General features: G+C 45.8%; 5 protein-coding genes across 5 annotated transcripts; 1 reads left to right on the top strand and 4 right to left on the bottom strand.

The window, feature by feature from the left end:
* Nucleotides 1-1336: 1336 nt before the first annotated feature.
* F5891DRAFT_1124384 (uncharacterized protein) lies at nt 1337-5114 on the bottom strand (the record flags this gene model as incomplete). The annotated part of the gene is made up of 12 exons (XM_041363884.1): nt 1337-1686; nt 1739-1768; nt 1805-2340; nt 2431-2681; nt 2718-2749; nt 3518-3536; nt 3567-3863; nt 4041-4073; nt 4095-4352; nt 4404-4626; nt 4654-4694; nt 4749-5114. 12 exons carry the CDS (start codon nt 5112-5114, stop codon nt 1337-1339), a joined length of 2436 nt encoding a protein of 811 aa, XP_041234292.1.
* A 224-nt stretch (nt 5115-5338) lies between these two features.
* On the top strand, nt 5339-5916 carry F5891DRAFT_1180254 (uncharacterized protein; the record flags this gene model as incomplete). The annotated part of the gene is made up of 4 exons (XM_041365896.1): nt 5339-5515; nt 5568-5758; nt 5819-5826; nt 5879-5916. The coding sequence occupies 4 exons, from the start codon at nt 5339-5341 to the stop codon at nt 5914-5916; spliced, it is 414 nt and encodes a 137-aa protein (XP_041234291.1).
* A 4434-nt stretch (nt 5917-10350) lies between these two features.
* On the bottom strand, nt 10351-12468 carry F5891DRAFT_1180253 (cytochrome P450; the record flags this gene model as incomplete). The annotated part of the gene is made up of 13 exons (XM_041365895.1): nt 10351-10537; nt 10595-10624; nt 10673-10795; nt 10842-10888; nt 10938-10972; nt 11022-11108; nt 11160-11262; nt 11319-11441; nt 11498-11747; nt 11803-11928; nt 11995-12131; nt 12183-12279; nt 12329-12468. 13 exons carry the CDS (start codon nt 12466-12468, stop codon nt 10351-10353), a joined length of 1485 nt encoding a protein of 494 aa, XP_041234290.1.
* A 2906-nt stretch (nt 12469-15374) lies between these two features.
* F5891DRAFT_1168761 (uncharacterized protein) lies at nt 15375-17846 on the bottom strand. Its single transcript, XM_041365467.1, has 10 exons — nt 17463-17846; nt 17278-17416; nt 16949-17029; nt 16603-16764; nt 16421-16506; nt 16326-16397; nt 16052-16164; nt 15718-15756; nt 15646-15668; nt 15375-15557 (listed from the first exon to the last, which is right to left on the bottom strand). The coding sequence occupies exons 1-10, from the start codon at nt 17507-17509 to the stop codon at nt 15507-15509; spliced, it is 813 nt and encodes a 270-aa protein (XP_041234289.1). The 5' UTR covers nt 17510-17846; the 3' UTR covers nt 15375-15506.
* Nucleotides 17847-18054: 208 nt separating this feature from the next.
* On the bottom strand, nt 18055-21325 carry F5891DRAFT_1168760 (uncharacterized protein). The gene is made up of 2 exons (XM_041365466.1): nt 20604-21325; nt 18055-20556 (listed from the first exon to the last, which is right to left on the bottom strand). The coding sequence occupies exons 1-2, from the start codon at nt 20928-20930 to the stop codon at nt 18445-18447; spliced, it is 2439 nt and encodes an 812-aa protein (XP_041234288.1). The 5' UTR covers nt 20931-21325; the 3' UTR covers nt 18055-18444.
* Between the last annotated feature and the right edge of the window lie 2080 nt (nt 21326-23405).

Below are 23405 nucleotides of genomic sequence, written 5' to 3'. Positions count from 1 at the left end.
TCTGGCTCTGGCTCTGGCTCTGGCTCTGACTCGGGCTCTGAGTCAGGATATATTGTCTCGATGACAGCACTTGGTGCACCCTCAACATCATTGGGTGGTGGATAAGGGAGCTCAGACATGGCTGCAGCCATGACGTGATCTGCAGGTTGCCGTTTGGCAGGAAGGTTCTTGATCGGACGATAGTTATTGGCGTGGCGTTGGGGAGGAGAAATGTGTCTTGTAAAGGAGACTGTCAAGTCATAGCCTATGCACTCGAGGCTGCTGAAACGAAGGGCAGCAATAATGTGAGCAACAATGCTTGGTTTTCGGTAGATATTGAAGGCAGGGGACACGACACCACTGGCATGATCGTAGAAAAGGACTCTGAGCTCCCGGTACTTGTTGGTGAGTGATAGTACAAGCGCAAAGCACCTCCAGGGCTGCTCGCTCAGCATGAGATATGCATGACTATCAGCAGCTTTCACGAGTTGCAATGCAGGTTGATATGAACTGTGCATCAGCTCAGCCGATACCCTGATATTCCCCCAATTTGCTGTGATCTCATCTGATAAGAGGAGATCGGGTTTCCACTTCACCTCACTACCAGGTAATGCTTTATGTGTGTGGGCCGCAGTCCACGTGCGCGTCGCAGTGGGGTTGGCTAGTAGTTTGGGCTCTGCCTTCACTAAGCAGATAGCCAAAGTGTTGAAGAATGATGAGAAAATTTCTTCATGAGTTGCTTTTGCGGTTTCGCCAGTCCCTGCATTGCCCTCCGAATCTAAGCTTTCAGGTGGTTGAGAGTGAGTTGTTGATTCAGATTCGTTTGTGGGAGAAAGAGTTGGAAGGTCCCAGTTCCATAGCTGTGCATCAGTATCGTACAATGGCACCAGGTCGTCTGGTGAATTTTTGCTGAATTTTGCTTTGGTACGTTCGTTGTGATAAAGGATGTTTTTGAGTGGGGTCTGGAGCGTAGATAGATCCAGTAGAGGTATGCTGAAAGGCTGAAAGATATGAGAGAGCATGTGTCCCAGCGATTGCGAATCAGAGGGTTCATCTTCCTGCGTAACTAGACGATTTAGTTCCTCGGCCATGTACCATTGTAAGGGCATCACCTGAAACAGTGGCAGGGAGCGAGACCAATGACGACAACTTTATTCCGTAGCCGCCCGTCCTGAAAAATAACTGAGATGGCATTTGTTCGGTATATTCTAAGCTATAATATGACAACAGTGGGAGCAACAAGATGCCCTTATCACATGGCGTCACTACATCCATCAATGCTCGTTGAACTAAGAATATATCAGAAAGAAGCTCGTTGACAACCAATAGCACGAAAGTTAAAAATACAGGCAGGAAGCTACATAGAGAGCGGAAAGAATGTGTTCTTGTCCCAAAATTTATTTACCCAAAACTCTGACGCGTGCTCCATGCTGTTCTGTGAGGTAAAACGGCTGTCTGCACTGGCTCCAAAGTGAGGAATGAGATTAACAGGAGCCTTGATCTGTGTCAGTGGTATAATATCGCCCACTAATGTACCGTTGGAATGTTTCGCCCTTCTGATCGAGTGCAACTGTGTGGCAGGATCACGAGCGCTCATTGTACCATCAAACCGGTACATATGGACAAGGAAACGGTCCTCCCATGACCAATCCGTGTTGATTCTTCCAACTGGACGCATGATAAGTCTAATTTGACCAATTGTGTGACCTGAAAGATAATAGTGAGAATGTATTCAGCATGATAGAAGGTTGTAACATACCACAAAGACCATGAGCAGGCCAAAGGCACCCTAACTCATTGTTCACAATAGCTGAGTCGTACCTACCAGAGTTCCAGACATCAGAAGGCGGCACACAATTCAGGGTCTGCGCGGGCCGTATGATGCTACTGTCGTGAAACTCTGTGTCCTGTAGGCGAAGTTTGAACCAGATTTGAATTTTATCAAATGGCAGGGAAGCAGTAGGTCCAGCCCTCCTGGCTCCCCCAATTGTGTGGACATAATTCTGTCCGTGGGTAGCTTCGCGACGAAGAAAATCAGCAATGGCCAGCCGTAAGTCAGGAAGGCCGAATTTGATAGCAGCATCATTGATGGAGATGGATCTGATGGATGGGGAATACGTGAGATGATAGGCCGTGTGTCCGATGACGAATGTACACAATGGCAGAAGGACAGTCCCAACCTCCTTATGCTGGAGGATCTTCGCAATTGCAAAGTAATTGGTGATTGGGCACAAATGTCCAGGACATTTTATAGTGGCCGTAAATTCCATGGGGAGGTCATCATCATCATCCGCATCAAAGTCAACATCATCACCAATATTGTCATCCTGTAGCCTCGAGCTTGCCATACCATCCACAAGACTCATTGCAAGGTCAAAGCGATGGCACTTATCAACCCGGTTGAGATGTCAACAAATTTGAGGATCATAGTTGTTGTTGTTGCTTGATCACGCAGGGTCTTTAATCTCTGTAATGTGCGCATGCTCTGTTGTGTCTGCAGTCCATTGCATGGCGACACCAGTGTTGCGGATGCTGGGAACTATACTCTGCATGAGCTCCAATTTGGGAATGTACCAGTTATCGATAACTTTGTTCTTGTTGCCTCGACGGAATCCTCCAGCTGTGATAGCATGTTTATTGGCGTGAAATTCATCGAGGGCTCCAGAAATGTGCTTGATGTCGTCTTCATCAATACGTGGTGACTGGATGAGATACCGAAATTCCATCAATGCTCAGACAGCAGTGATCACAGCACTAGGTGCTGCGTCCGCTGTAGAGACTCATGCCTCTCATGGTGTGATATGGCAGTTTCCACTAAGGGAGTATACAGCACCAACTCGCAGCACCACTCTGTGTACTGTCCACAGCAATTCCTATATGAGGCGCAGCTTTCCCGTGCAACGCGCGCACCATTCCCGCGCTTCGCGATGTATATGCGCGCGCGCGTTCCCGCGCTTGCGCGCCCTATAGCGCCAGCCATCCAGATGCATCCATCCACTGTCCACCAAGCTCCCTAGTGCGTATATTTCCATTTCCTTTATTAGCATAGTGTTCCACCTTTATTTTTATCATGGACTCTCACCCATATATATCCTTACATACCTACTCGGTAGCGCTTCGGCTCCGCATGACCGCGCTTAGGCGCACTATATAAGCGCCAGCAGTACATACTATTACTCACTTACTTTTCACCTTACCTTACTTTACCTCCCATTTACCTATTACTACTTACTACTTAGCAGAACATAGTAGATCTCTATTCCTTTACATCTCGCACTCACATCTCTTATCTTGCATTATATCATCACTTAAGCTTAGTCTCTATCATTTCCGCATACGCGCGCGTGTTCCCGCGCCTTGCGCGCACCTGCGCTTCAGCGCATACCTCTAGATCTTTGCTGCACTCACTTCCCCTTTAGGGTCGAACGCACTTGTCTCCTCAAGTAACGCAGACTAGGCAACACTCAACCTACGACATTTTTAGATACAGTTAGGAGCATCTTTTGTTCCTCTCTGTATTGTTGTTTCTACACCGCACTGACTGCAACAATCGAACACTGAATGTCACGTTGAGTTCAACCTGTAACCTGTTTTAGCTTGGAGATACCACCGTAAAAATGACGAAAGCCAGTGACGGGCTGCAACACAGAAAACCGGAAATCAATTTCCATATCCCCAACTGCACAAATCATCCACTTGACATCATGATCGTAGAATTCTCGGTGAATGAGATGCAGAAATTCTGGAGTGAGGAAATGAGACGGTTCACCAAGGGTCCAGTCCTGCCAGAAAGGTTTAGAGACACCATTCAGGCGAAATTTCTGCGCTTCGCGAAAGAAGGCTTCAATGTCATTGGGATCTGCCCTTGTTTGAACGACAGCCAGCTGTGCAAGTGTGGTTGATTTTGTGTGAGGTTCGTGACAGAAAGGGTCTCCGAACTGCTTGAACATGGCCATGGTGACCGGAGATGTTTTCCCACCGACAGTAGCTAGCATCATAGCCTCTGGAGTGTTGACAATATAGCTCGCCAGGGGGGTAAAACAATAGCGGCTATGTCCAACAGGGTCTGATAACATGACTCCTTCACATGCAGCCTATTTGAGCGGATGCAGGACGATATCTAAACATTCATGAATTAAGCGATCCTTGAGTACACCTCGCATGCGTTTATTCTTATGTATAAATTTAGGTACAGGGAGCAAGGCGGTGAGTACAAAGGAGTTGGACAATGTCTTGAGTCGTGTGGACATGTTGATATTCGCAAAGCTGACGAGAAGTGGGTGCGCAACTCTGTCACCCGTCATCGTGGATATATTTGTTTTGTCGGATGATAGAATGGTTCCAAGGAGTGTTGCGCCTTCGGGTAGGGCAGACTGTTGAGAAACCAATAAGTTCAGCGACTGGTGCAAAACATGAATATATACCTGCATATTCCATGCGTCATCGCCTGTCATCCATTCTGAATATACACGACACAAATGTTGTGCAGTAGTATAGACCCTGCGAGGTGTGAAGTCTAACCGATCGTGAAAAAAGGGATGATTCAGAATGGCTGAAATACAGTCCAAGGGATCACGCCAGTACAAAACAATGGGTGATTTGGTGGGATGACTCGTAGAGAGCACTTGGGACATCCAGCGTGGACCACTGGGCAACATTTCTGCTCTGCCTCACAGTTCCTTGGCCGAGGAAAAAGATATTGGAAGACCCTTGATCTTGACAAAAGACTTATCATCGGAATTGTAATGAAAATGAAACAATTTGCTTACTATGTCGAGTGATAAAAAACTGTCTATCTTCCCCATGCTCAATCCTGAGCGCAGTAACCACGATGCAATCTCCCAATCCTTCTGGCCACTGAATGGGTAATAGGGATTCTTGGCACGGTACACGCTATTCTCATCAGAATTGAATAAGTCGAGGAAGGTGTACCCCATGCCATACGTCCGAGAAGATTTGGGATACCGGTCAATGAAATCTGAGGCACCATTTGGAAGTAATCCCTCCTCAGAGGCCTGGCCACCACTCTCACTGCTACCTTCAAATGACTCATCTCTATCTCTGAATATGAACTCAACCTCAGCCTGAGGCCCACCACCGGGAATATTCGGTTCGTCCAAGTCATCTGTATTCATAGAATCGTCAGATAGGTCCTGCAGATGTATTAAATCCTGTAGCCAGGTGCTACATCCTGAGCGAGGCTGGCTCATGTGACGAGCAACAGCAACCTGATCTCTGAAACCGGCTTTACCGCATGAAGGACACTGGAAATTGGACATGATGTCCTCGCAAAGTCCGACACTCATGAGTCGTGAGAAGCCCAATTCATAATCAATAACTTACTCTTTGTTTCTCTAAAATGTCAGCCCCACCAATCAGTCTTAATCTCAGCAATGATATCCCATCATCATCTTCGCGCCTGATGCCTTGTACGCGCACACACCCTGTTCAGCAATGTCCAAGTTGTCACTCGTGTCGTCACGATTCCAGCGGTATTTCTGACCTGTACGATATAGCCAATGGTATCGGGTCAATGGTAAGTCAATCATATTGTATCGCTTTCGCTCTAAGTAACATGGTACTTACAGTCAATCAATGACACCAATGAACTTGAAGCCAACCTCGTCATGGACCTAGCAAGGGTGAGGCGGGACATATTTAGGGCGGAGAAGGTGCTAGCGGATTGTGTAGTGCGAGAACGCGAAATCATGGCGAATCTTTCTAAGCACCAGTCCGATGTTTCGAAGAAAAAGCTCGACAAAGCAGATATAGGATTAGGGTATATGCGAATTACTTTTCAAAAATATGGTCTTTCTCACCGTTCACTTGCGCCATGCAGTTTGCAAGGTAAGTCATATCTGTTCACATTCGCCATTGCAAACTTCATGTCTTATCACAGAACAATCCAACCGTCACGTATCAGTAATTTTAGACTGATGACTCGAGCTATTCTTATTCTTTTGTGTTCAAGTTCGGCGCACGCATTAGTAGTACTAGTATGTACAGTACTACTACTATATATTGGTATTTCATTGAATATAATGTTTGTATCGTAATTGGGGACAATGTGCAAATTCAAGCTAGCAATTCAAAGGAAGTTCCGAGCCTGCTACTACTAAGTACTAAGTACTAGTACTACTAGTAGACTTCAACACTTTAAAAAGATTGAGGCCGTTGAGCTGGAAACCATTGAATTTATTTTGAACAGTCTGACCTGGTTGTGAGCTCTGTGACCACTTTGGTGTCTGGGGCTGTAAAGGCCATATAGCTAGAATGATACATCCAAACTGGACTATAGCCCTAAAACTGTGATACATCATTCAGTCTAATTATCCATGATCCAAATAGATGTATCCCTTGGTGGATCCCAAATGCTAGCATACACAGCCGCATTTTTCGCACTTTTGAAACTCAGCTCCAGGATATATTCCATGTGTGGTAATTCATAAAACATACCCATTTTGGTGGCCTGCAGCCTCCTACATTATTCTCGCACTCCGCATTTTTTGTATTTTTAGCTATACTGTGCCTACATCAGTTAAAAATAGATTGCTTCTCATATTAGGGCCTCCCCACATTATCCCCACACCGCATTTTTAGCCACCTACTGTGGGAATTTCCCACTACTCCAAAAACATCACTCATTTTGGGAATCTCCACAATATCAATTATTCCCACACCCTCCCCACCTCACTGCAGCTTCACCACCACACCACAATAGGTCCCTGTGCATATATAAGTAGTAGTTTAGTATATATATGTATAATATAATATAATAGACTGCTTTTTTGTTTGTTTATGTGACTGCTCCTCCTCTAGGGGCAATTCAACATAGGGTAGGGTATAGAACACTTTCGCATTTTTGCCCCTTTGGTGGGGAAGTGTTCTATGACATTCAGAACATGTTTATGAGCATATATGAGTAGATTCCCATCTTTATTTCACCCCCTGAAGTGTCCTACATCAATAGATATAGCACATATGCAAGAAAACACAGAATATGTTCCCATTCAATTATTTCTAGGTGAACAGACTTGTAAAAATGATTCCCAGCATCTTTTCAACAATAGGAACAATGTATCAGGAGCACAGGACCATAGGACAATATCCTGCTGCATGGTGTAGCCTCCCTCTCCTGGTGGTTTACCCCCTGTGAAACTTTTTCCTGTAGGACCGGACCTCAATTGAGGTAGGGGGTCTATTCCTATGTATATTTGGAGTAGATTTATCATATAGCTGGCCCAGGACACACATAGGATCTTGCTATAGAAACAAAAACATGAAAAATCACACTTTTGACATTTTTGACATTTTTCAGTATCTTACTCTTGCATAGATGATCTAGCCTGTTCATGTATCATTAGAATAGCATATATACTTGCTTTTTATGACAAGGATCAGCCCTACATAGGGCACAAATTTGAGATCTAATGTAAAGAGGGTATTTTTACTGATAAGGAGCCCATATTGTCAAAACATCGAAATTTAATAATCAGATACCTGGAGTAGATTCAGAATACATTCACTATCATATACCTAAATTTACAAAACAATCCAACAATAATGGAGTGTTGAGGAAGTGAAATAGATAAGAAATTGAGTGTGGGAAAGTTCAAAGACCCAAAACATCGAAAATGGTCAGTTGGGCAGTGGTAGGACTTTAATGCTGGGTCAACTCAGATATACACCACATCCCTTCCACCACCCTCCAACCCCAGGGCAGTATGTAGTATAGGTTCCTTTATTAGTCTACCATGTATTCCACATATTTTCAATGAAATATTTGACCTGTATCATATATAAATGGGCCTTGTGTACAAAGATATCAATTGTCACTTTTTACACATATGTCATTTTACTTGTCATTCAGTCAGTCCTTCATGGATCTTTCTAAAACTTCAGATTCATCATTAGGGACATATATGAGAGGTATTCCAGATATCTGATTACTTATCACAGGCTTGATTGCTATGTAGGTTTCTTATCAGTAGAAATACCCTCTTTACATTAGATCTCAAATTTGTGCCCTATGTAGGGCTGATCCTTGCCTCTTTACATTAGATCTCAAATTTGTGCCCTATGTAGGGCTGATCCTTGTCATAAAAAGCAAGTATATATGCTATTCTAATGATACATGAACAGGCTAGATCATCTATGCAAGAGTAAGATACTGAAAAATGTCAAAAATGTCAAAAGTGTGATTTTTCATGTTTTTGTTTCTATAGCAAGATCCTATGTGTGTCCTGGGCCAGCTATATGATAAATCTACTCCAAATATACATAGGAATAGACCCCCTACCTCAATTGAGGTCCGGTCCTACAGGAAAAAGTTTCACAGGGGGTAAACCACCAGGAGAGGGAGGCTACACCATGCAGCAGGATATTGTCCTATGGTCCTGTGCTCCTGATACATTGTTCCTATTGTTGAAAAGATGCTGGGAATCATTTTTACAAGTCTGTTCACCTAGAAATAATTGAATGGGAACATATTCTGTGTTTTCTTGCATATGTGCTATATCTATTGATGTAGGACACTTCAGGGGGTGAAATAAAGATGGGAATCTACTCATATATGCTCATAAACATGTTCTGAATGTCATAGAACACTTCCCCACCAAAGGGGCAAAAATGCGAAAGTGTTCTATACCCTACCCTATGTTGAATTGCCCCTAGAGGAGGAGCAGTCACATAAACAAACAAAAAAGCAGTCTATTATATTATATTATACATATATATACTAAACTACTACTTATATATGCACAGGGACCTATTGTGGTGTGGTGGTGAAGCTGCAGTGAGGTGGGGAGGGTGTGGGAATAATTGATATTGTGGAGATTCCCAAAATGAGTGATGTTTTTGGAGTAGTGGGAAATTCCCACAGTAGGTGGCTAAAAATGCGGTGTGGGGATAATGTGGGGAGGCCCTAATATGAGAAGCAATCTATTTTTAACTGATGTAGGCACAGTATAGCTAAAAATACAAAAAATGCGGAGTGCGAGAATAATGTAGGAGGCTGCAGGCCACCAAAATGGGTATGTTTTATGAATTACCACACATGGAATATATCCTGGAGCTGAGTTTCAAAAGTGCGAAAAATGCGGCTGTGTATGCTAGCATTTGGGATCCACCAAGGGATACATCTATTTGGATCATGGATAATTAGACTGAATGATGTATCACAGTTTTAGGGCTATAGTCCAAAGTGATATATCCATCCACCAAGATGAGGTGGGCTGTATGTTCTGTGAGCTCTGTCGCCACTTTGGGTGGCTGTGGGAAACTGTCGAAAATTACCATATCTGTGAAGAAATTTCTAGTTTGCAGATGTACATCCTACCCTCCATCTCGTGCTTCCTGTCTTGGCCCTCCTTCCACTCTTCTGGTGCTCTCCAGTGTCCTCTGCACATGTTCAAGCCACGTCAGCATTCACTGATGTGCACCAGGCGTGTGCACTAAACACTGGTGGCTGCTGGGATCAGGTGGGGCGTCCCACAGTTCTGGATGATTGTAACGATTTTTGGTTGAATTTGTATTTAGATAGATACACTTTTTGTATATTCAAGTAATTCTTGACATTTTGTGATATTTGCATCCCACATTATCGTCTTCTAGCAAATTTATTCCTAATTCTTGTAATTAGATAGAATTATCTGAATTAGAACTTTTAGCGAAAATTATAACATTTTTTCCCCAGGAGGGTTTTCCTGATGAGAGAAAGTGTTAGTGGGTTACTGAGGAGGGCAGTATATTGGTGGCAGCTATGATGCCGACAGTGTGTGGTGGAGAGACATGGTAGAGAGCTCACTGGCCACATGTTACTGCTGGTAACAAAAATGCTCCAACATAAATGGAAATAAGTCCTTGGCACTGTTGCAAACAGTGAGCAAGTGCGAGAAACAGTGATGCCATACAACAACCTTCATACTACTTCACTTGAAGGTCTCGATGGGCCTGTCATGCCCCAGACTTTGGCTTAGACTTTGTCCTACTAGGTCAGCCATTTCAGAGATGAGTCTAGTGACCTTTTCGTATTTCCAATACGCTCCGCCAGTGTTGGGATCAAATGTTTTGCTAGATTGTGCCTCTATACAAACCGGTATCCGAATCTCTTATCTTTCTAGCAGTTCTAGAGTGACATCAGATGACGGCGGTCAGCCTTGAGGGCGGTTGTCGGAAGTGTTAGCCAACTCAAATCAGTGATTGCGGCCACCCACGCCATGAGTCTCCTGCACTCGAAAGAATGCTCAGCGGGTTGAACCACATCGTCATGTTCACGCTATTGTTACATGCATACGAGTACAAGGACAATTTATGCAATACAGACCTAGAAATTTATCGCAATGCCTCCGACAGCCGCGCACTGGAAACCTCCTATACGGCGATTGAACAGAAGATGTTAGTCAATGATGCTTCATCCATGCGAGGCTTGAAGATCAGGCCGAAAGGCTTCTGGTGTGATACTATGCCAGGGGTAAAGGCGGTGTCGTCGATGGGATCGCTAGGGTCCTCTGCTAGTGTGAAGGACCAGAGGATAAGAGCGACAGCAATGTACACTGATCTGAAAGTGGCGGGTGTATTGAGACAAAGTACTTATCAAGCCTCATTGTCGACTCACCGGTTAGCAACATGCAACCCTGGGCATGCACTAAAATAGGTTCAGCGGAAACTCAGTGAAATAAAGAACTGATCTTACCGTCTCCCAAAACCAAAAGTGAACAGCTTCATATTCTCTTTGATTTCTCCGTCTGCACCGATCCATCGTTGTGGATCGAATACCTCGGGATCGTGGTAGACAGAGGGGTCACGTGCGATGCTCCTGAACCGAAATAAGACTTTGTAAGATGAATCAGACGTGCACCAACCAATGATTTCCGAAGACAGTAGCACCAGCAGGAATGCACATGCCGTTCTGTAGTGATGATGAACTCATATCTAATCTGTGATTGTGTGGAGCATACCCAGATGATATCTTTCGTTGCGCGGTGGGGTAAGCCTGGAATGCCGATCAACCAAATGGCCTTGGATGTACATGGTTGGCTCACCTATCGGATTGACGGGCCTCCATCGAAGAGCTTCCAGAATGAAGGCTTGAACCTGAACAAGCTGCGACCAGTCTTCGAACGTAGGAACTACGGCACAAGGTCAGTCGGTTTTAAACTAGGGTGGTTTAACTTTCATACTAGTCTCTCGGTCAATGATGGCTTCTAGCTCCTCATGTACACGAGCTTGTGCGTGTGGGAAACGCGCAGCAGCCATTAAAACCGTTGAAATCGCGACAGCAGTCTAAGATTCCGCAAGTTAGTTTCACCTGATCTGAGTCTATCGGTTTCTTGGCTTACCGTATCCGAACCCGCTCCGATGAGGGACCCAGAGAGGTATGCTATCTCCGTCTCAGACAGCTGGTTCTCCTCCACGTGTAGAAGGAGATCCTTTGCAACTGAATGAGGGGCGATGTAGCTGCCCTGTTGTTCATGATGAGGTCGATGCAACAACTACACCATGGAAGAAGAGTCTGTACCATTTGACTTTTAACCTCGTTTAGCTGGCTGAATAACATATTGTATTCTTGCCGGCTCCACTCTTTCAGATTTCGCCCATAACCAGGGACATATTTGAGGATGGGGTACTTGTCAACAAGGTATGCGCCTGGAACCATCGCGCTCTGGATTCTTGGGATCATCTTTTGCAGCTGTAGCAAATACGGGTCATTCAACAAAGTAGGGGTTGTTTTCCCATATACGACACGCAAAATTACAGATGCTGCAAAACTATGCGCGAACGTCACTAGCTGAAGTGAGTATGATACTATGGGGACGGACGTACCGCTTGATGTGCTGCTGGTGCAATTTCGGTTCGTGCAGTATGTCCAGAATAATCTCGCGCGCATGCGCGACCTGTACCGGCTCGTAAGACTGAGCGGACCTCACTTGGAGGTGCACATGCGAAGATCTGCGTGGTCGGGCCGGTGAACCGTGAGACAGTCTTTTTCAGAATTAGTTTTAATGTGTTGCTTACTTGCGAAATTTGCGGAGCCTCTCGCCAGAGCCAATTTGGACGAATCGCATTCCTCTTCCAAGGATGTCAGCGCCAGCGACCGAACGAGGCCGGTCTGCGAGGAATGCGCCTTGCTTCTCCATGAGGTCAACTGCTTCCTGTCATTTGTGAATACCCAAATGGTGATATCCCACAGAACGTGGTCATACCTGGTGACGTCCGATGATGACTAGTACATTTTTTCCATCGTTGAGAGATATGATGGGTCCATATTCTTCTATCCACTGAGCAATCTTCCTGGGAGAACTATTGTCGTGAGTTAATATACATCGTTCATCGCATGACCACGACATACTAGTGCCCAGGAGACTCTGACGGACCAGGGGGTAAGGGTAACGCACGGGAGCGAAATGTGCGGGAGTAGACAATGACACCTGATAGACCGAGGATGACTACCCCAATCTGCCAGTTCGACACGGAGAGCATATCAAGCATGGAGGAGATGGGCAAAAATGCTGAGACCTAAAGTGTTATTTTCTCCACCTGGCTTTTGTAGGGTAAGATTGCATTCAACCTAGCCAAGAAAGTTTAGGATTAGTATGAGTTTATCAGGTATATTACGTACTAGATGTACATGAACCCAGTTTCAACAACGCATCGGGGAATTTCATCACCCTATCTCTCACCCGGCCGTGCCCACATGGCCGTCGTGAACCAAGTCATGCACTCCACATTCGGTAACTTGATGGTCAGCACTCGCGGAACGTGGCAGTACGATCAGTTCTAGTAAGTAGTGTCACTGTGTTACAGTACGAGTTTTGCAAATTAGGGCCCGTCCGTTTCGTTTTTTTCGGCAACATGTTCGTGGACCTGTCACGCTGCTGCATAATGCGGCGTAAATCACCGGTTACCGAACGGGCCCTAAGGTTTGTGTGCTGTTCCGAGTAAGACACGAGCAGCTGATCAACTTGCCGAGGGACTGCCACGCAGGAACACCCAGTATGGCGCATTTAAAAATAAGTAAGTGCTGATGGCCATCGCCTGTCAATCAGCGTCAGTCATACGCCATTATTAGATCAGGTACCTCTGGGGTCACGGTCTGTCTGAGTGCCTCTGCTGTCCATCTTCGTTCTAGTAGCCCCTCTGCTCGATATCGGTATGTTTCGCCTGCAATGATTGTACTTCGGCTGCTCTGCCCCATCTGCGCTGTCTGCTCCTGTGTTCATCCCTCAAGCCAGCAGACCACAGAACGCGATATTGTCAGGGATATCATGCGGCTTCTTAGGATGAGCGTCGTGTTGGCTGATACGGCGAGATAAATCGACACTTCAGGATCTCCATAAGCTCTGGTAGGCGTCGTCAAGGGCTCAGACCTTCGTGGTGCCCCTTGAGCACTAAGCTGATTAAAGGAAAGTGTCTTACTTTATATGGCCCGGGCCACGCTTTGCATCTCTGCAATCCAAGAAATCCCCGTAGTGGCAAGCCCACAAACGCTTACTCGAGTAACTCGGGCCGCTCAAGAGGCACCGAACTATAATGCATGTTTGAACTAGAGTATCACCGGTCAGTAGAGTCTTTCCGGACTAGAGGCATATCGGCGACCCCTAGCCATCTGTGATTATGATGAGGGAATACGACTGGCGGACTTGATAGTAGTCAGCAGCCAAATACAAATGCTTAGTGGTTCCGTATTGCAGTATCTTTGACGCACCCCTGGTTGCATCGACCCCATCATTTGATACATTAAGTGCCGCCGTGTTAGGGAGACCTGTGGAATATTTGATCCGCTCTTCGAGACTTCGAGGACAAGCACCCACAAGCACAAAAAGACAAGGCGTGCTTCCTGATGTTGTTCGTATCATAGACACGTGGTTTTTCCTTGACAATCAGTGCTAGTGAATCACCACAAGACACCTCTTTTCAAAATGATGTGCTGAGCGCTGAGCATCGCCTGCCAATCAGCGTGAATCCAGATGCAGTCATGCGCCGTTGATAGATCAGGAACTCCTGGAGCCACGGTGTGTCTGGTCCGAATGACATGGTGCAAGTACAAAGCACATCATGATTGTTTAACATATGTAATCAATTTTTCGCAGTAACCATAAATGGAATAGATATGATAAGTCACACATCGGGGTGAACGATATTTAAAAGAGGTTTATATGTTGTACAAAATGTGAAGACAATATTTAATATTTAAACTGACATAAAGATGGGTGCACGACTTCAAATTTTGGTGGTGTTTTGTGTGTCATCCAAAATATCAAATATTCACAACCATATTCCCACAGACAATATGTCAACAAATATAATAAATATAATCAGATTTTCCATGTCTGCTTCAATTTAAAGTTTGATTCTTACATAAAACTTTGGAGAAAACTTGAAGTTTTGCCAAAGCTTGACATTTAAATCGAGTTTTAATGTCATGTCATCTGTAAAACTTCAAGTTTTCTCCAAAGTTTTACATGGAAATTGAACTTTAAGTTGAAGCAGACATGAAAAATCTGACTATATTTCTTATGTTTGTTGACATATTGTCTGTGGGAATATGGTTGTGAATATTTGATATTTTGGATTACACACAAAACACCACCAAAATTTGAAGTCATGCACCCATCTTTATGTTAGTTTAAATATTAAATATTGTCTTCACATTTTGTACAACATATAAACCTCTTTTAAATATTGTTCACCCCGATGTGTCATGGTCATGACTCATAGGCCTTCAGGCATTCAAGCAACACCCAAGTAGACTCGTGACCAGTCCAAGATTCTATGAGGCAAGCCATCGATAGATGGACTGGTAAATCTGGGTTTGAATTTGGATGTCGAGCAGATTCTCACAGTAACGTGATGTCTGGCCAATGAGAAAACGAGTGCTTTTCGATGAATGTAAACCAAATGATATAATTATCTTGTTATTAACGCGACGCGACGCGAACTATAGTACCTGCAAATTCAATGGACCAATCTTCCATCATCCAAGCCATTCACAATGCTTCTCTTGATGCACTGGATCGTTTTGCACGTGATTTAATCAAAGAACAACTCCCCATCGATTATATTCAGACCCTCAATAATGACGACAAAACGGATGCGCTACGAGCATGCCTCATTGTCTATGTTCTGACGTCAACGGCCATAGTACCACAGTCAATTCCAGCTCGAAGCTGAGTTACATGGGCGATGAAACGTCCATCGAACGATGCCACCCAGCAGCTAATGTTCCATTGTCGAAGTCGACCGCAGACAAGGACTTAACGACTCTTTGTAAGGGCTTAGCAAAAAGCTCACGTGGTTTTGTTATGCCCGAAAAGGCTTATACGTCACGTTACTGTGAGAATTCGCTCGATATCCAAATTCAAACCCAGATTTACCAGTCCGTCTATCGACGGCTGCTCATAGACGGGCTGGTCACCAGTCTAACACCCAAGCACCACCGCTAAGTACTAGACGATGTGGAGTAGCCTACTCCATGCGTTATGCTTCGTTCGTGTTAGATTTGGTGTATTTACATAGTTCAGGCCGCTTCAGGTAGTACTAGCGTAACCACGGCGAACAGACGATCCGAATGATGCGATCTATGCATAATGTTGGTGATCACTAGCAAAATGCAATCCACTTAATGCCACGATGAAACGTAAGACCAACAGCCTGAGGCAAGCTCACTCGACCGCTATCTGCTTGTATGCCTTTTCAATTGAATCGGTTACTTTTGCTCACACAACAGTACTTACTAACCTGCTGTGATATCGGTGTGCCACAGTGTTCTTACGATATCTGTAAATTATAGATATAGCTTGAACAGCGATCACATCCTCACACTCAAACTCCACGATTTTCAAAATTCAGCTTGTCTGCAACAACGCAATCTGGTCGAGGAATCCATCAGGCAGCTAATTTAAGCCGCGATGGAGCCAGATTATCCCCACTCGATCAACTCTCATGATACCCCTTGTTATGAGGCAGACCGAATTCCAAACGTGTACGAAGGCAGTACTACTAAGTAGTCGTTAGGATCAACGCTCGGCGCTCAGCGCTCGGCCTCCGCAATTTAAAAAAATTGGAGTGTTACTTGCGCCCGCGGTCTCAGTTGGCAAGTTCCAAACATCGACCTTCCCAGGGCTCGAGTCGTGTTCCGTAACCTTCGGAACGTCATAAAACACTCTGAAATTTGCGTTATTTGTTCTGAAGAATGAGATTCATATGTACCGAAATTCAGAGGAGAGGTAGATGTGCATCACGTTTCTTATCAATGGTGTATTACTCTAAGACAATTACGACCGATAGTGTGGGCTAAACTTTAGTGAGGAAAGTAAACCTGAAGTTATTGAGAAAAATATACACACTTAAAAGCCCAGATCGCGGTGACCAAGAAGGTGCACAGGACTACACATATAAGTTGACCATCGTGATTCGCACTGTGAAATCAAGATCAATAGACAAGCTGGCCATGCTTTTAGCAAGGTCATTGTAGCATACGTTGTTGCACCAGCTGCCTTCCTCATTGCACGCCACCGCAGTATCACCCTACGCATAGATATGTTGGTGTGGGGGTGAGTCATGCACATAATGGCATGTGGATGATAGGTAGGCAAAGACATTGAGGTATAGAAACTGACGAACCCGAGTCTGAGCAAATGGTGCCCAGTACGTTGGCCAACCTTGGCTATCAGTGGAGTCGAACGCCTTTAAGGGTCCATTGACAGCTAGGAACACGTCGATCATATTGAAGATGGCTTTTCGGTTGTGAGGCAGTATTTCAAACCACTTCTGAAACGTCTGAAGCTGCTATTACATCTGAAAGAGACATAAGAGCGTTTTGCAAGCCTGAACTATCAGGATCTGATTCGAAAATGAAACTGGGCGTGAGTGGTAAAGGATCCTGCGAAGCTAGTATCATTATCGCATACAGAGCATGCGAGAGTTGCACAGACCTGACTTGTCTCAGTGTATGGGAGATTATGCACACTGAAACTTGCAGCTGCAGATTCTCAGGCTTTGTAGAGACGCCGTACTTGAGCTTGGCGTAAGGAGGAGAGAGCACGATATGCTGTGAGGAAAGAGTTGTTGTGATACAGGTGTACGCAGGTGGACACTGTTAAGGTCGGCATATCGTGAACGAACGAACAGGACTATCAACCAAGCTTTACGATATTTCGTTGACCGCCGCCAGTCTGGACGGGTAAATGCATTACCGCGCGTCAGATACAACCTCATGCCGATCATCGGTGCATCTATCGGATACTCACTTTCATTTGCATCTCGAACGAACACCACGATTTGCGGCATTTGCCACACCAGCGCCAGCGGCTGTGCAAGCCACGCGAGAAGACAGATACTGCCAATATCCTCGAAGTTCATCATTTCTCTAAAAATGGACATCGCTAACGCAGTGCATCGCAACCAAGCGCACGAGGAACCAACTCTGTATCGGTACCTGAGCACAAAGAAGATGGACTCAAGATGCCAGTTTTGTCACTCACAAAAGTCGACGCTTCGCCGCCGCAAATGTTCGTTCAAGCAGTGACATTAATATGTCTACTGCGGTTCTAATATTGTGCCCGGTTCAACGTGGGCCGTTATCCAGATATGATGACCATATGACCGACCACCGCCAGGGCATCCAGGACCGAGTTCTCATCGCCGAGGAGGCTATTGCCACAGTGATGTTGTTGTATCACTCAAGTTGAGTTGACTCATCCATCGACGCAGGCATTACAGGACTCTCCCGGCGGTTACGACGTTGAACGCGAGTCATTTACGGGTCCGTTTTCAAAAGTTCCGTTCATGGTTGAATCAATGAGTGTTCTCAATCTCTTTTTTCTTTTTCTTTCTATTTCATTTATTTAATTTAATTTGGACCCCAGTGACACCTATAATTAAATTGCCCAGTCACAGTAACCCCATAAGGTTACGTGCCAAAGCGCTAATCCTCTTTCGAGTCAGCCCTAATAGCAGGATACTATCGGGCAGAAAAACCCGAAGGACGATGCCACTAATATTTATTGTATCAGTGGCTCAGCGCTCAGATTTGTAATTTTGCATTGGCACTAGCTCTGATGAGCTCGTCCGACTCGGAATTTACACGAGGTCAGGCCACCGCGGAAATTGAGTGGAAAACAACGCCCTGCGGTTTCCTATTTAAGGGTCATACTATAGCTACGTATTTAAATAAGTATCTAGAAGATATGAGATATAAGATAGGCTAAGTACGTCTTCCGAATCATTCGACAGCACAGCTTTCGCAAGTATTGTACAGTAGATACAACAGCATCCTGAGATATATCACCAAGACCCGGATATGCATATATATGAGATACAAGGATGTAGTTGGGAACCTGAGGGCCGGGATCCCATTGGGGCGTTCATGGTGTGCGGACTTGGTGGAGAAATTAATGGTGGAGACGTACTTTTGAGAGATCCACGAAGTCAAGGAGACAACAATCGGAACGTCCCTTAAAATCATCATCTGACAAGCATGCTGGTGCGAGCACTGTAGAACAGGGTGTCCGTTGTCGTGGTGCTATCCTCGCTCGGGGACTCCTTGTGGCTTCTTCGGGTGAAATCGTGATCAACATCACCCCCCCAGGAAACATCAGTGTCGCAGCTCTGGCGCATCCACGAAGCTTCCGAGTGAAGCGAAGAGACAGGTCTTGTGGTTTCAGTTTGGGGTTCGTACATGCTGCTGAGTCCAAACCACCCGCAAACATCCCAACCAGAACCTCGCTTCCCACACCCTCCATCAAGATCAAGGCCACCACCGTGAGGACCGAGGCTCGCAGGAGAATCTGACCGAGCAAAAGGCGTAAAGAGTGAAGGTAGAGATGCTGCTGGAAGGTTATCCCCAGGCTCAGGTGTAGTACTCGGCGTAGGAAGCTGTGCAGTAGCAGCACATGGTTTTTCTGTGCCGTCCTTAGCCTCCAAACACTGGTTCACCACACATTCCAAAACCTTTGTGACTTTCTGGCGATCTGCACCGAGGGATAGGGTCCAGTCATCCCATTGTGCTACTTGTAGAGCTTTATCGGCTTCATGAAGGGCAGCGTCCTCTGAAGGAGGCGTTGGCACACATATGCCACTCCCTGGTACATCGATGCAGAAAGGCAGCGATAATGTCCAGTCTGCACATGCAGGAGGGATAAGTGTAGCCTTCGGTATGGCTCCACTTCGCAGTAAGGGAGCAGATCTTCTCCGCTCCCGCGGAACTGTTAAAAACGGTATTGTAGAGACAGCACTCGACTTCCTCCTTGGTTTCTTTGATGGGCTTGCAGGTTCGGAGTTTGCCTCAGCATGAATCTGCACGCGTTTTTGAGGTGAATTGGAACAACTGAGTGTCCCTTTTGAACGCCGAGTGCTTGGTACCAGTATGCTCTTCATGAGTCGTACTTGAGCTTCCATGTCATCGGCAGCCTCTATTATTCCAACACTCGCACGCTTGTCCAGGATAGGGGAAGTGGCATTGGACATGCTATTATTGGTGGGGGAACACGGAGAAAGTTCTCTCTTTCCCCCTACTTTCGAAGGGGAGGAAGGCGGACTTGGTAGACTCGAGGGAAGAGGAATCACGATGCGTCCTGTAGCACCCCAGCTTAAACGAGAAGGAAGTCGCAGGCTTCCAGGAGAAGGAGGAATCACAACTGTGCCCGAAGGCGAGTCAGTACGCACAGGAGTACGTGCACGTTTTGAGGAAGTCGGGTTGGTCGTTGGAAGAGGAACTGGGGCGTTGGGGGGCGTGATAATATCCGAATTTCGTGCCGTTAAAGCGGGTAGTGGAGGAAGGGGGCTACTGGGTGGAGGTCCCGGCAATGGCGGTGTCAGCATGGAACGGGAGCCAGCCCGTGCACGAGACCAAGGAAAAGACGAAGTCGTTGAGGTAGACGATCTGGATGCGCTAGATGAGGCCGAAGGAACGTAGGATGCAGGCTGGCATGATATAGGTATGGATGAAGTAGGAGATGGGAGGGAGCACGTAGAGATGGAACCTTCAGTATCAGAGGGTACATGAGGTGATACTCCGACCGCTGGTTGAAGGCAGAGGGATGCAATCTCTTGAGGAGGAAGAACCAGTGTCAATGCTGAGGGCCGTCGTCTTGTTTTAGCCTGGACAGTACTATCACTACTTCTATGCGATAAAATGGTGAATCCAGTCGCTCGAGGTGTGACATTATCATCAATAGATTCGACGACATTGCATTCGGTTACTGGGGTACCCGACCCCATTTCCGTGGCATCCGAACTTGTCGTTGCTCCTTTGCATGTATTACTCGATGATGATTTATTACCAAATAGGAGCTGCAGGGGTGAACGCGGTGTGGGTGGAAAGTGAGTCGTTTGTATCGGAGAAAGCCGAGAATGTGTTGGTGAGGGGGATCTCCTTGTACTGAGGGCTACATTTCCCGTCTCCATGCATTCTGCGAGGCGCTTGGAGAAACGCTCAGACGTAGGTATCACTGAACCAAGACTAGATGTCGAAGACATGCTAGTCAGTGCTCTCGAAGGTGATAAAACGGCAGAAGTGACACTGCATCCAGATGACGAGCGAGAACGATTTAATGGGACACTTGAGATGTCTTCCACCTGCGTAACATGAATATGAGTGTTAGAGTACAGAGTCATATACGCACTGTATGTTCCTCAGCTCTGTGAGACCTATGGGGCGATAAACGCGATAAACGCCAGGTAAATGCCATCTTGCGGGGGCTCGGTGTGACAGGCTCGTCTACGTGTTTTAGTATGGGCGAACGTGGAACGAGAGGTAGATGTGACGATGAGCGGGAGAACAAGCGGTGAAACGTTGAGGTTTTTTGTTTTTCCGGGGCCGAAGGGAGTGGATCGTGAAGGATAGTGTCGGAAACGTTGACGTTTTCAAGTCTTTCGATGTCAAGAGACTCGCTGAGAATATGATTTAACTCATTTATGGATAGAGTTGGCGGCCTGCGGGTACAGAACATTCTAATCGAAGGAGTGACTGAGTGAGTGTTTGAAAGAGTTGGACAGACAATTAAAATAATAAAGATCGGCGAGGCGGACAGAGTCAAGGCATTCCTCGCAGAACGTGAAGTCAGGGTTGTAGGAGCCTTACCCGTTCTAGAACTAATGTAATATACAATACGTACTGCTACTAGTAGTAACTTCGTAATTCGAGATGAACCTTCTCGTCGGAAATATCGCTTAACTTGATGGGCGTCTACTATGATACTTAGGCGGGGAACTACAGCAGTAGCTGCACTGGAGTACTTTGAATAGATGGTCGAATACAGGGTGAGCGACGCGTAATACAAAGAAGCAAGCCATGAAAATAGTCGACGGGCTGGTTGAGTTGATCGGGGCGAATAGTCGTCAACCTAAAACACGAGGCAGATTACCTTCCAATGTACTAATCGGCTTAAGGTACGTGCATTACCTCAGAGGTCGAGACCTCCAGCACCGCTCGGTAAGGTCATTAAGCACAACCTTAGTATCACCTATGTACAACCTCCAACCTGCGCCCTACGCGCTAGGCCCAACCTCAGCGCTGTCTTCACGCCGCACCACACCTCCCGCCCCGTCGGGCCATCAGGAAAACACGGGAGTGTTTATTTAGCTTTATTCTACTTATCTGACCCGTAAGCCGGCTCAAATTTGGTCACTCTCCAACTAAGAAGATGTTTTTTTTACGAAAGCTCGTACAACTTTAATGACGTGGACAAGAGGTCCAAGTTTGCTGTTCGAGATGGTGTTTGATGGTAATGGTACCGGCACAGGCTCATATTTTGGAATATATGGCGGCGTTGTCGGTGGGGTAATGTAGAACGAGTTTGTCGGAGGGAAGCGGGCATTGGTGGAGAACGACGGTGGACATCGGCACTAGAAGCGCGCCTTCACTCACCGGATAAGGATGTGATGGAACGAGTGGAGTTGCGGTGCGAGGGCGCATATGCATGGACTGATAAGACAGTATGTTATGTTCTGAAGAATAGAAAGATATGTAATGAACAACCGGATTCGTAAGTTAAAGTTTAGGTGGCGACTATCATGTAGACGACATGTCATTACCGTTCACGATGTTGGCGTTAACGAGCGCCACGGTCAACCTGCCCTGTTGGTGGTCAGGAGGTTAGTCGCGTTGTCGCCGCTGTTCCTACTACTCGGGCGAAAACTTCAGCTGACGAGGTTTTCGAGGTCTTGTCATAAAGTTCACATTGAGTTCTTACTTACTTTGTTTTTGTCACGGTCAACATTAATATTTAGGAGCCGAAGCACTCCAGAAGAACACTTATTTACCATTTGATTGGTCCCAGCACCTCAGCCTATTGGCCAGCCTCACACTCGGAGCCACCTTCTGGACCCCCGGGCGGTACCGGGTATCTATGATCATTATAGACGACTCCCAGTTTTCCAGTCTCTGAATCTGATATCTCAGCATAATTTCACTTTACCAGTCTTAGCACAGCTGCCAGAAACTGATTACATGGATTCTCGCACTAAGCGCTAAGCAAGGAAGGCACTCTGGAAATTTTCACGGTACAACGTGCGTACCAAACTTTTCTCGTCATCGACGCTCATGACTCGGAGCTTACGTCGAACTTGTGTTATAGTCGCGGAAATTGAATGACTGAATGATCTTCAAACTTAAGGAATTTTCTTTCAGAGATCATTTGCGATCTAGTAGGACCCGAATTGCCATTTCAAAAGACTTTAACGTTAACTCGAGTTATAGACACATCTTCCAATTTTCCGTTCTGACGAGTTAATTTCACTTGTATTTTGACAGATCGTATTAGGGCATTTGTTTGTCGACTCTCTTGGCCTTGATTCCATTCGAGGACAATGCAGTGTCTTGAGTGTTACGATTGTTTGAAAGTCGTACAATGCGGCTTATTTGGGTCACAGCTTTTTCAAGGCTGATGGTGTCTTGCTAGCCTCTCAATTTAATGCCGCGTGTCAGGAGCGTTTGGACACTTCTAGACTACCATACGCCCGGGCTTGAACATAGCTAGTCTTCACTGAGTGTACAGATGGTCAAAGCCTTGATCACACTACTGATAGATCTTTTCTTCCTATAGACGCCCGTGACGCACCCTCGCGGCAGGTGTGTTATTTTAACGGTAATTTTTACACCGAGCTTCGTGATGCAGAACTATTATTAGCCTTGGAGCCTTCGTAACACTGTGTCCGAACTTCGGGGGCCCTAGCCATAACGAACAAAGCTACAAGCATTTTTGGAAGACCGTCCCGATCACATACTTGTCGAACCAGTTTTACATCATTGTTATTGCCAAGTGGCAAGCACCTTAATCCTTGTACATGTCTCGAATACTTATATTTGTCTTCCAACGATCCAAGATTCAACTTTAACCCGACTCTGCACTAAATATGCAGTCGATGGTGAATCGAATGAATGATTGTTTCTCCCTGTGCCAACTGAGCGCGCCACCTGTGGTACC

Source organism: Suillus fuscotomentosus (genome assembly GCF_016647785.1).
Source record: "Suillus fuscotomentosus strain FC203 chromosome Unknown F5891scaffold_1, whole genome shotgun sequence".
Lineage (NCBI taxonomy): Eukaryota > Fungi > Basidiomycota > Agaricomycetes > Boletales > Suillaceae > Suillus > Suillus fuscotomentosus.
The sequence above is the reverse complement of the archived record's forward strand: the minus strand, read 5'-3'. Positions and strand labels throughout refer to the sequence as shown.

Bases quoted from the DNA above. Each gene is read 5' to 3' on its own strand.
- F5891DRAFT_1168760 (XM_041365466.1), bottom strand. From the start codon at position 20,930: ATGTTCTGTACCCGCAGGCCGCCAACTCTATCCATAAATGAGTTAAAT. The intron at 20,557-20,603 runs GTGCGTATATGA...CATGTTACGCAG, and splicing joins ACAGAGCTGAGGAACATACA to GTGGAAGACATCTCAAGTGT.
- F5891DRAFT_1168761 (XM_041365467.1), bottom strand. From the start codon at position 17,509: ATGTCACTGCTTGAACGAACATTTGCGGCGGCGAAGCGTCGACTTTT. The intron at 17,417-17,462 runs GTGAGTGACAAA...CTTTGTGCTCAG, and splicing joins GCGGCGAAGCGTCGACTTTT to GTACCGATACAGAGTTGGTT. The intron at 15,558-15,645 runs GTGAGCTTGCCT...CATTATGCATAG, and splicing joins TACAAGCAGATAGCGGTCGA to ATCGCATCATTCGGATCGTC.